At 45.8% G+C, this 11,366-nt stretch overlaps 1 protein-coding gene across 1 annotated transcript; it reads left to right on the forward strand.

The window, feature by feature from the left end:
- The first annotated feature begins 452 nt into the window (after positions 1-452).
- LOC105909824 (bone morphogenetic protein 7-like) lies at positions 453-10,859 on the forward strand. Its single transcript, XM_031567089.2, has 7 exons — positions 453-1,114; positions 6,178-6,370; positions 8,363-8,511; positions 8,828-9,097; positions 9,621-9,697; positions 9,920-10,030; positions 10,304-10,859. Exons 1-7 carry the CDS (start codon positions 715-717, stop codon positions 10,451-10,453), a joined length of 1,350 nt encoding a protein of 449 aa, XP_031422949.1. The 5' UTR covers positions 453-714; the 3' UTR covers positions 10,454-10,859.
- The last annotated feature ends 507 nt before the right edge of the window (positions 10,860-11,366 follow it).

The raw sequence follows: 11,366 nt of genomic DNA on the forward strand, positions 1-11,366 counted from the left end.
TTAGCAAGCTGGTGCAGGGGTCATGGGTGATCTTGGGACAGGAACCCGAAGATGCAGCGAGACATCACAGCAGGACAGAGGGTCTTACACGACAGACTGGGGATCATGTCAAAGTCTTATTGAAGTCTCATTGTTATGGTAGAGGAACACAGTACAGGGTCCACATGGTTGATTGGTTAGTTCCTTCGATAAACTGCTAATATGTTTGATATATTTGTGGTCAGTTTATGTGCATATTTATCTCTTAGCTATTTCCAGAGATTCTGTAAATTAAGCAAGGCACAAAACGTTAACCATTGTACCACTAGAAAAAGTCCTCAATCAAATAATTAGGAATTAACTGAATTCTCACCTCCGCCCCAACCGGTGTTCAGCCACTCATAACAGCATCACTCTCCCACTGAAAGCCTTGTGCCCCACCCACACGGTAGGCTACCGACCCTCCTCTTTAAAAGTGGTCTGTCAGCACCAGAAAGCTGTCCTCATACCGGTGTCCCAGGAAGAGTGGCAGCAACAACCGATGCCCAGAGAAGACTATACATGCCCAAACGCAAGGTGCATTTTAATCTACCACTTCAAATGTTTCGTGAATAACGAGGAGATTATAAAGCAACAGGTGAAAGAAAAGCTCTTGGCATCAGCAGCGCTGTGCGCTCTCAACAGGTCGTGGATAAGTTACAGATAATAACCGGTGTCTAACAGAACATTCACAAGATGTATCCATTATTGTGTGGATGCGCACAGTTTTTGATGGTCTTTTGGAGGTGCTGCATTGTGGTTGATGCGATATCCGGTAATTTTACGCTTGACAACGAGATTCATTCAAGTTTCATCCAGCGCCGTCTGCGAAGCCACGAGCGCAAAGAAATGCAGCGGGAGATTCTCTCCATCCTTGGGTTACCACAACGACCCCGGCCAAACCTCTACGAGAAGCACACCGCTGCCCCGATGTTCATGTTGGATTTGTACAACGCAATTTCGACAGGGGGAGAAGAACTTCGATTATCGTACCCTTACAGCCCTGTTTTCACGACACCAGATCCTCCCAGACTACCTCCGCAAGACAGCCGCTTTCTCAACGATGCTGATATGGTGATGAGTTTTGTCAACTTGGGTAAGTTTCTGATAATTGGCGGACATTTAATGCAGACCTGCATTGAACATTATATTTAGAGAAATTGTTTTGGTTCTGATCAGAGTTGTCTATGAGTCCCTATCTGTAATGGTTCCTTCAAGTCTCTTCAGCAGTTTTCGTCATCACCACCAAATACATTCAGAGATCTCTGTAAGCACTAGAAAGAGTGTGATAATATCTGGCCCAGGGATTTCAACATGTCTCATTATGAGATAAGAAAACCACAGGTATAAATAAGAGCTTATTACCATAGTGAATATAATGCACACACCGAGTTTTTTAATCCTTCTTGCTCATTTAACTTAACTATAGTAGTAGAAAGAGTTCAATATCTCTTAAGACTTCAAAAATATTACTTTCTCTTTTCTTTAAATTGACCTGTTCAACATTCCACGCGGCAAATGTTATGACAACAAGCCTGTATCCGATTTCTTGGGAATCCCTTCAAAGCAGGGTTTAGCGTGGCTTTGCTTCGCATGACTAGGATTTGGAGAGGCATTTCTAAACCCCTCGGAGGGCAGGACATGCTGACCGAGAGATAGAGACACAGATACTCCATCTAAACACCCACTTTATTACTTCAGATAGCTTATACTTGGCCTGTGTGTGTGTGTGTGTGTGTGTGTGCGTGCGTGAGAGGGAGAGGGAGAGAAAAAGTGATGAGTAAAGAGAGAGGGCAAAAGTGTGTGTGTGTGTGTGTATGGGCTGCATGAGATGTAGATAAAAGGTGGTTTGTGTGTGTGTGTGCACATAAATGACGGGCAGAGAATATGTGGAGAGAATGCAATCTCCAATGTCAAATAGTGCATTTCCGTGTGTGTGTGAGTGTGTGTGAGTGTGTGTGTGTGTGCGTGTATTTGGGCTGTTTGAGTGTGCTTATGTGTCCACAGGGGCGTGAGCGAACAGGGACTTCCTCGGACATTATTAGGTTTATTAAACCCAAATCCTGCCTTTGTTTCCCTTGGAAAGCACCCCCACGGGCCTGGTTTCACTCGACAGAAACCTCAAGACACCGAGGTGAGCCAGGGCTCCTTTTCCAGTGTCAATCCCACATAGACAGCTGGCTCTGAAACAGACCCAGGCCCATATCTGGCACAGATCCTCTCTTTGAGAGACTCTTCTCCTGTACGAGCTTCTGCCCCCCTCAGTTGCAGAGATGTTACATTCATGCTGCTTTCACTGATGGTGAACCATCAGTCAGGACAATGGCAAACTAAGTGAGGATAAAAATCCACTGATTGTGCTGTGTTCGTGGATTTGGAGAATGTGGCCTATTGTTTGATTGACGGCTCTGTGTCAGCCCTGTGTCAGCCCTCAGCCCTGAGTCAGTGCTGACAGGCCTTGGACGTGACCACACTGAATAAAGGTATTTCCTTAGCCATCATAACTTCCAGAGGGTAACATTGAAAGACCTCTAGCTCTCTCCACTAACATTCTTTGCTTTCCTGAAATCCCGCTGTGTTTGCGCTCTTGTTTTTAGGGGTATGTCACACCCTTGTAGATCGCGGCCCACCTCGTTTGTGTTTCCTCATTACATTTTCCCCTCGAGAGGATGAGATGTTGACTTTATGTGCACATTTGAAAGGAAGCATACTCCTTGCGCTTGCTAGGCAAAATGATCAGTGCCCACTAATAAATTGTTTCAAAAAGACATAGCTGTGGTTACTGCAGTCCACCTATCATATAACCTGGGTAGTGTGGCTTTGTGACCTGGTTTTAGCCTTGATTACATATGTAGTTTGACAGCATAGCAGGCTATGCTGCAGTGACATAAGGGTTTAGCTTATAGTTAGATTTAGTCAGTCAGTTCGGGTGCACCAGGCCACCACAGCTACTTTGTGGATTTTCGGTTCCTCTGAAGTTGTACCTGCTGCACTTGGGAAGTTGAAACAGCCTTAATAGTCGTAATATTGTTCACCTCCTGAGGATATTTATTTGAAATGATGAATGAGATGAGCATATTGGGTGAAAATGTAGACCAACGTTCTTCATTTGGTTCCTGAACCCCGAAAGGAAGGCCTGTAGTCAAAGCAAACAATACGGAAATCCACCTGTTTGTGATGCTAAGCTGATTGAGCAGAGTGTAAGGAGATCTCACAAGAGATTTTCTCCTCCATCTTTAAAACCAGATTATTCCTCCAATTATTTTCTCAACCTCTCATGAGAGCGCATTTGTCCTTTTTCCCTTTCAGTGGGCTTTAATTGGTGAAATGTTGAAGTAAGAGCATACTGAGGGAGATTTACGCCAAAGGAAGTGCAAAGTTTACTCTACAAGGCTTAACTTCTCCTGGATTAAATTATTTGATGATGGTAATGTGTAATGTTGTCGAAATCCATCCAAGCATTGTCAAATTATACTTATAAATATACAATTCCAGTGTGTGCATAATACTTAGAATTAGAGCGGGGCATTTTTACCTCAGGATTTGTATACAAGGACTGAGTGACTCTGTGGTTACCAAAGGTTACCAAATGTTTCCATTTCTAAAACGATTCCACGTTGTCTCAACAATACCTTTTCAATACATTCTGTTGTTTTTCACTTTTTACTATTTAAAGTCCAAAACACCCCCAACATCATTCCCTGCTGCACAGAATCCTGAGTGATTTGTCAACTGAAACAAAAGTGTATAGAGAAAGGTATGTAGATCCTCTTTAGACATTAGACCTTACAGGGTAATGCGGATTTGGTCATTCTAGTCATTAACTGATTATAATTCCCATTTAATCGTTCACTGAAATCAAGAAATGGCTGCTCTCAGGTATATACGTTTCCCAGATTTCATTTAACTTCCCTCACTTTAATGTATATGCCACCATTATTATCTACCATTGCATTGTTGCTCCGCTCGCTGACGTAAAAGGGGATAAAAAACTAAAATCTTTGCTGAAACGATGCCATTGACCGTAGCTGAGTGATGACACCCTCCTGCGTTTCCGAGCTTGAAGCTTCCAAGTCCAGCTTGGAGTAGAAGGAAATTTATTGAAATGTTGCGTCTGGATGATGTTTGCATATCTGAATGCTGATCTCTGCTGCTAATGGTCCTCAACATAAACATTCCCAATCCTTACAAGCAATTATTGCCTTCATAAAACTCCCCCTGCCTTCTTTCCAGTGTTTAATTGCGGTCAAACAAATGACTCGCGGCCTTCAGAATGCACTTAGCTCAGAGTGGTAGGTTCCCCAACCCCTGCTCCCGCCTCACTGGCAGGGTGCTCCCCGAAGCTCGGGGCAACAACACGCTCACATCACTGGGATATGATGTCATGAGTGGCCGCTCGTGGGCAGGATGAGTGTGAGGAGGGTAATCATCGGCCCTCTCCGAACACCTCTGGTGTGGGAAGTCACCCCCGTTGCTTTGGAGACCTCGGCGCGCTTTCCAAGGACAAACAGATTGGGTAACGCTATAAAAACACCATCGCTGGAAACCTGCAGGAAACGTTTCGGGGTCCCGCCACCATCTCTGTGGAAAGTCTGAGCGCGCGAGGAGTGCGAGGAGCTCCAGGTTGTTTGGAGGGGAGGTCGCTTTGCCAGCGCTCACACTGCGCGCGGGGCGTCTGCCGAATGCTCATCTGACATCATGTTTTTATTTGTTTTTGCTTTCGCTTTGCAAACCACAAAGGATATCAGTTTAGCCTAGGCAAAACAATGTATATTTTTCGGCGCACTTGCTGGGTGGTCTAGTCAATCTTAAGGCTTAACTAGATAAATACCAAGGATAGGTAATATGCAGTGAAAATGAGGCAACTGAAAACACAATGTTGGTCTTAATTTCCTTGGTGACCAGGGGAGATGCTGGGGTCTGACAGTTAAGATGTCAGCTCAGAGTTTTTCTTTCTCCAAGCACAGCCTAAAGAGCTGCAATTATGTGGAGTGCAGTTTAGGACAGAGCCAAAAACGCAAAATGTAAGGGGGGGGGGGGGGGGGCAAGCCTACTCTATTACACACACACACACACACACACACACACAAATGACTTCTAGTGAGTGAGCAACCCACATCATTTCACCTCGCCCACCGCAAACATAGCGATTCAATGTGTCTGTGCGCAGGGTACCAGAAGCTTCCGGGCAAGTGTTTTAATAGAGCTTTTCTTGTGGTCGCCACATGTGTGCGATTTAAGTCCAGGCCGGGTTAGAGCCCGGAGTGTGGTTTCCCCCCTCAACTGGAGCCCTACTTCATGTGGACAGGAGCCCCTGCTACTGGGATCAATCAGGCTCTTGTGGAGGCAAACATTTTTTTTTCGACACATTGATGTGGCTGCAGTAATCAGCGTCAGGGGCCTGTTAAAATGGGCACAGCTTGACAGTTTGATCCAGTGGAATGCCTGTAAGAACGGAGATGCAGTGGTACAGGGGAGACCTCCTAGAGAGAATCTGACTGTGCATCAGAATAGTGACACTAGAGAATAGTGTTCTGTGCTGTGACAACACTGTCTCTGGGTATCTCCAGTATGTCAGCTGTTTGAAAAGTGGTCCTGGTGATGACTGTCTTTTATATTTTCTTCTCCACGTTGTTTCTCTCCCTGTATCCCTCTATATTTCCTCACCCTGCCCATCCGCTCACCTGATACTAGTTCTTGTATTTTTCTGCCCCTTTTTTTTGTTATTTTTCTGCCTCCTTCTCTCCCCTTTTCTGTATCTGCATCTTAAATATTATTTAACTTTCTTTCTTTTGCTCTCCTTTTTTGTCTCTCTCATGGCTCCTCATCCTTGCTGCTTTCCTTTCTCTTTGTCCCTCTCTATTGCCTTTCATCTTTCTTCCCCTCTCGTTCTTGGCACAGTGTGGCTCTGTTTGGAGAAGAGACGTGTGTGTGGGAGCTAATAGTAAACAATACTAATGACTCAGAAGCAAAGTAGTACAAAATTACTGAGGAGGGCTTGTTTTTGACTGATGATATGGACGGATTTAGTTGGTTTCAAATATTGTTTTTTTTATGAAGGTTTTTAAAAGTCAATGTCTTTCTCTCATCCTCTTCTCTCACCCTCTTCTCTCTCTCTCTCTCTCTCTTCCTTGCTCTCTCCATCCTCTTCTCTCTCAGTGGAGCCGGATCTGGAGGTCCCCCCTGGCCCGAGGCACCAGAGGGAGTTCCGTTTTGACCTGTCCCGCATCCCAGAGGGTGAGGCCGTCACGGCCGCCGAGTTCCGCATCTACAAGGACTTCGTCCAGGAGCGCTACGAGAATGAGACCTTCCGTGTCAGTGTCTACCAGGTGTTACAACGACACCCAGACAGGTATGATCACCTAATCGTTTCATTCATTACACTTGAGCAATTTTGCCCCATTTTGTTTTTGTTTCGCACACACCTGTGCTTAGTATTGTGTTTTTCATATCTTGTGTTTTTCGGCATCCATTTTAAATGGTTTGGACTTGTGTTTAGTCTGATAGACTGTAAACATGGAGGAGGTAAAAGAGCACAGGGCTGTTGAGCCACCCATGCTGAGTGTTTTGTCTGGAGGTGGAGAGGATGTGCGTTTAGTGACAGAAGCGGCTGACAGTGTGTGGACAGCACCGGTTACTCCCCTAGAATTCCTGCCTTTGATTTACAGTGTGGTCTCCTGCTCTCCATACGGCGAGCAGCGTTTTACAAAGTCATTACCGTCAATTACCAGGACAAAGTGCTGCCCACGCTCTCCTGCAGGCTCGGGGCTCCGCCATCTGTAAAGACTACCCACATCTTCCTACTTCTACCCCATACTTTATCACCATTAATACTACCACACACACACACACACACAGACACACACACACACACACACACACAGACACACAGACACACACACACACACACACACACACACACACACACACACAGACACGCACACAAACAGAAAGACACACACACACAGATAGAGAGAGAGACACACACAGAGAGGTGCTCACGTCCTGTTTCTCTGCCTTTAGTGGCTGTGTTCCTCAACTCTGGAACAGCGGACCCTTCTCACTCTCAGTTTTAGCACATTGCTTAGTACATTTTTTTCTCTTACTTTAAGGGAACTAAACCCCTACTGACTTTTATTTCAATGTTTCACTGCTCTCTGTTTTTTTAATGTTATATTACCTATATATATATATATTTATATATTATAACCATATATATTTATATTAATTTACATTAGTTAAAGTAGCAAAACGGATCAATTGCTAATCGCTAACGATATGCTAGCGGCTAAAACTAACGAAATCTCTTGAAATGTGCTGACTTTGACATTATGACAAACTAGTTAGTCAACAACTGTCCTAACACAGTCAAACATCAAGCAAGTGCAAGACAAAGCAAGACGGCAAATAAGCTACTTACTAGTTCGGCAGACAGTAGAAACCGGGCGGCTTCAGGCGAACCTACATTTAGCAGTAATATGCCTACGGACCCTGGTATGGCAATGGCACGGAGGCGATTCTCCATATTAAAAGTCATTGTAGCGTCCCAATTTTTTTAAAGCTGTTATTTTAAGGTAAAACTGCTTATCCCAACCCTAATCCTGAAGTACAATTATTGCATAATGCCACTTTAATGTAGCCCCACCTCAAGATCACTCACACACACAGCCACACTCAACACCCACAACACACATACACACAACACACACACACACACCCTGCCATAACAGCCCAGCGCAGGCCGTCTGCCTGCCCCCACACTGACACCTTTGTCATTCAGAGACACCCATGCCCTCGTCACAGACACCAAGGCGACGAAACGATAGGAGACAATGACCCAGTCTGAGCGCCGCAGCCCCGGGGCCTGTAATTCAACCTGTAAAACACCTCATTGTTTGCCACATCTGCCCCTGAGGGGCTCTATCGTCCCCCGAATCTGCCCCGGAATTTTAATCTGTGATAAGAGACAGTGCATTTAATAAGGGCAATCTGTGTTGAGAGCAGAGCGAGTCGCTGCTTGCACACCTTCTGTGCCTGGTGCCATCTCTCTCTCTCTCTCTGTGTGTGTGTGTGTGTGTGTGTGTGTGTGTGTGTGTGTGTGTGTGTGTGTGTGTGTGTGTGTGTGTGTGTGCTTGTGCTCCGAGCTACAGGCTCTTACGTCATATTTGTCTCAGACAAACTCCCTCCAGTCTTCTCCATCTGCCAAGTTTCATCTTGATGATCTTGAGTTCACGGGTGTAATTTCCCCACACAAACCCCGTCTAATTAAACTGTGATACAGCGAGGCAGATAGCAGCGAATGTGAAACCCAGTATTCATGACCACTTCTCCTGTCATCACACAGCGAGGGTGACCTCTTCATGCTGGACTCGCGGGTGGTGTGGGCAGAGGAGGAGGGATGGCTGGAGTTCGACGTCACCGTGACCAGCAACCTCTGGGTTCTGCACCCGGGCCAGAACTTGGGCATGCAACTGGTCCTGGAGGGGATGGAGGGTGAGTCAGAATTTACATACATGCTCGAGACAACTGAGCTTCATGGGTCTTAAAGAAGCTGCGTAGAAGTACACAATGCCACATTGATAATGAGTTGAGAATGTCCTTTAATTTAGTTATGTGCCATTTTGGCATGTGTCATTAAACCAATCGTTTCATAGTTTCTAGCATGGTGAAAAAATGTAAACAAAAAAAGTGCTTCAATTATCAAGAAAAAGAACACAAAAAAGCTGATAGATTTGAGTTCTAGCCTGATTAGTCTGCACTTGTCGGAACAGTGTGACTGACCATGACGCCTCACTGTCTCCCCCTGCAGGCCAAAGTGTGAACCTGTGCAGCGCAGGACTGGTGGGCAGCAGCGGACCCCGTAACAAGCAGCCCTTCATGGTGGCCTTCTTCAAGGCCACAGAGGTGCACCTCCGGGGTGTGCGCTCCACCTCAGGCCACAAGCAGCGCCACGGCAACCGCTCCAAGGGCCACAAGGGCCACAAGGGCTCGGCTGCCGGCTCCAGGGCCGGCTCCGGATCCAGCTCCGCTGACGGTGGCAGCCAGGAGGCTCTAAAACTCGCCGAGGCTGCAGCAGCAGGTTTGTCCAAATAACCATCATATTTATGTACAAATATAAAGCCATGAGTCAATACAAGCTTGACAGGTTTGTCAAACTGACATTCATGCCTTACATGTATGAAATGTTACAGTATATAATTTTAAGCATCTATGGGAGTGCCTTCATTTTTCCATGTATTTTGAATACATGCTGATATCTGTACAGGTGTCATATACTGCACTCACAAGGTTAGTCGTTACACCAAAACCCTAACGTAGGCTACCTACATCCTGAATGATATACTGAAGTGTTTTATTCAGGAGATAAAAAAGTTCCTTTGACTGTCCAAGCACACAGTGAGACACACACAGAGGCCATGAGGAGAGCAGTGTTTTTCTCAGAACCTGTCTCAGTCGATATAAATACTGCAAAGCAGCTGGTGTCAATAGACCCCTGAAGCATTTTCCCACTGTAGTCCTCCACACATCACCACGTAGTGAAGTAGACACGGTACCAGTTTTTCATCCAGGTTTTACTAATGCTCTCTTCCCCCTCTCCACAGAGACCCTGAGCCCTGATCAGAAACAGGGTTGTAAGAAGCATGAGCTCTACGTCAGCTTCAGAGACCTAGGATGGCAGGTGAGAAGACTCTTCATTTCCGACACCAATTAACATCAACAACATGCTATTATAATTACTTCCAATTATTTCTCATATAAGATGGATCTTGTTAAGTACAAATAAAGCAAGTAACTAATTAATAGTGCTGTAATTTCACCTCATTCTATGCCCTGTAATGGTGTACGCTATCAGTGGTGGGTAAATAACAATAAGATGTCTCATTTGCTGCGTGCCTCACAGGACTGGATCATCGCCCCAGAGGGCTACGCGGCGTACTACTGTGACGGAGAGTGCGCTTTCCCTCTCAACTCCTACATGAACGCCACCAACCACGCCATTGTGCAGACACTGGTGAGAACCACTGAGACGTTTGATTCTGTTATTTATTCGTCCCCGGTGCGTTGGCAAACAAAAACTCAGATGCAGATGAAACAATAACAGATCCTATAGGCTTACTGAGCTTTAATCATATAAATGAATCATAATACAGAGCTCACTTTCCCGACATGGATTTAGATAGGTGCTTTCTTTCTTTGAAGTTTTTCTTAAAAAAGAAATTCAGTATTCAATATTCAGATGTGTTTCGATCTTTAACATTTGATTCTTGTCTCTCTCCTGTTTTAGGTTCACTTTATAAACCCAGACACCGTGCCCAAGCCCTGCTGCGCCCCCACCCAACTCCATGGCATCTCCGTGCTCTACTTCGACGACAGCTCCAACGTCATCCTCAAGAAGTACCGCAACATGGTGGTCAGGGCCTGCGGATGCCACTGACACCACCTCCTCCTCTTCCTCATTCCCATGATGTATCTGTGCCAGGTAGGTGGCAAGAGGGACACTTGGATCTTTGATGAACTCCTTGTAGATTAAAAAAAACAAATACTAAACATGCTGCACATCAGGAGAGAAGAACAAACAGATTGAACCAGATGGGCCTCGTGCCATGGTTTCCACAGAAGGACAGTGTTGTGGAGTCTGTCTGTTGTTTTACGCTGGACGTGGTCTTAATGGTACTCAAGAAATTTTTTTGGACTGTGGTCAGTATCGAGCAACGGCCCTCTTCTGCTTGACCCTTGTGTACACTCCTGTTGATGCGCCAGTACAGCACTGAAAGGGAATCTCTCCTCCCAAAAGGAACAGCTGTCCCTGATTATTTGAGGAGGCTTGTTTGGGCCATGGACTGGAAAGGCTGAGGTTGGGGGGGGGGGGCAGGGCTGGTTGGAGGGGTGTGTGTGTGTGTGTAGGGGGGGGGGTAGAAGCAGTAGGGTGGGACTGCTGCTTCTTGTTAGTTTGCTTAAAGTCGTTTTGGAAGGAATGTTGATAATTAAACAACGCATCCTGTTGCACACACACACACAGAAAAAAAACCACACAATTAAAAGTGTTTTATTTTCACTGTGCGTCAAGCGGGGGTCATGTGATCACTAACACGAGCCAACCGACGCAACGCAGTGTTGGCTTTGAAACTCAGGCAAGCTGTGTGAACTGAACCACACAAGGGAACTCCATGAGGGAAGGCCTGGCGCACTGACAATACCTGGAAAACCAATAAGAACAGTGGATATATGTCCACATGTGTTTGTAGCAGTTTCTCCTGGAGAGGGGCGGCTGGCAGACCCTCTACTAGCAGTCTCAGCACGGTGCCAGCTCCCCGTGTTCTGACCAGGTGGGGAATCCGTCAGTTCGC

Source organism: Clupea harengus, chromosome 5, assembly GCF_900700415.2.
Source record: "Clupea harengus chromosome 5, Ch_v2.0.2, whole genome shotgun sequence".
Classification (NCBI taxonomy): domain Eukaryota; kingdom Metazoa; phylum Chordata; class Actinopteri; order Clupeiformes; family Clupeidae; genus Clupea; species Clupea harengus.

Bases quoted from the DNA above. Each gene is read 5' to 3' on its own strand.
- LOC105909824 (XM_031567089.2), top strand. From the start codon at position 715: ATGTATCCATTATTGTGTGGATGCGCACAGTTTTTGATGGTCTTTTGG. The intron at 9,098-9,620 runs GTTTGTCCAAAT...CCCTCTCCACAG, and splicing joins CGCCGAGGCTGCAGCAGCAG to AGACCCTGAGCCCTGATCAG. The intron at 10,031-10,303 runs GTGAGAACCACT...CTCCTGTTTTAG, and splicing joins ACGCCATTGTGCAGACACTG to GTTCACTTTATAAACCCAGA.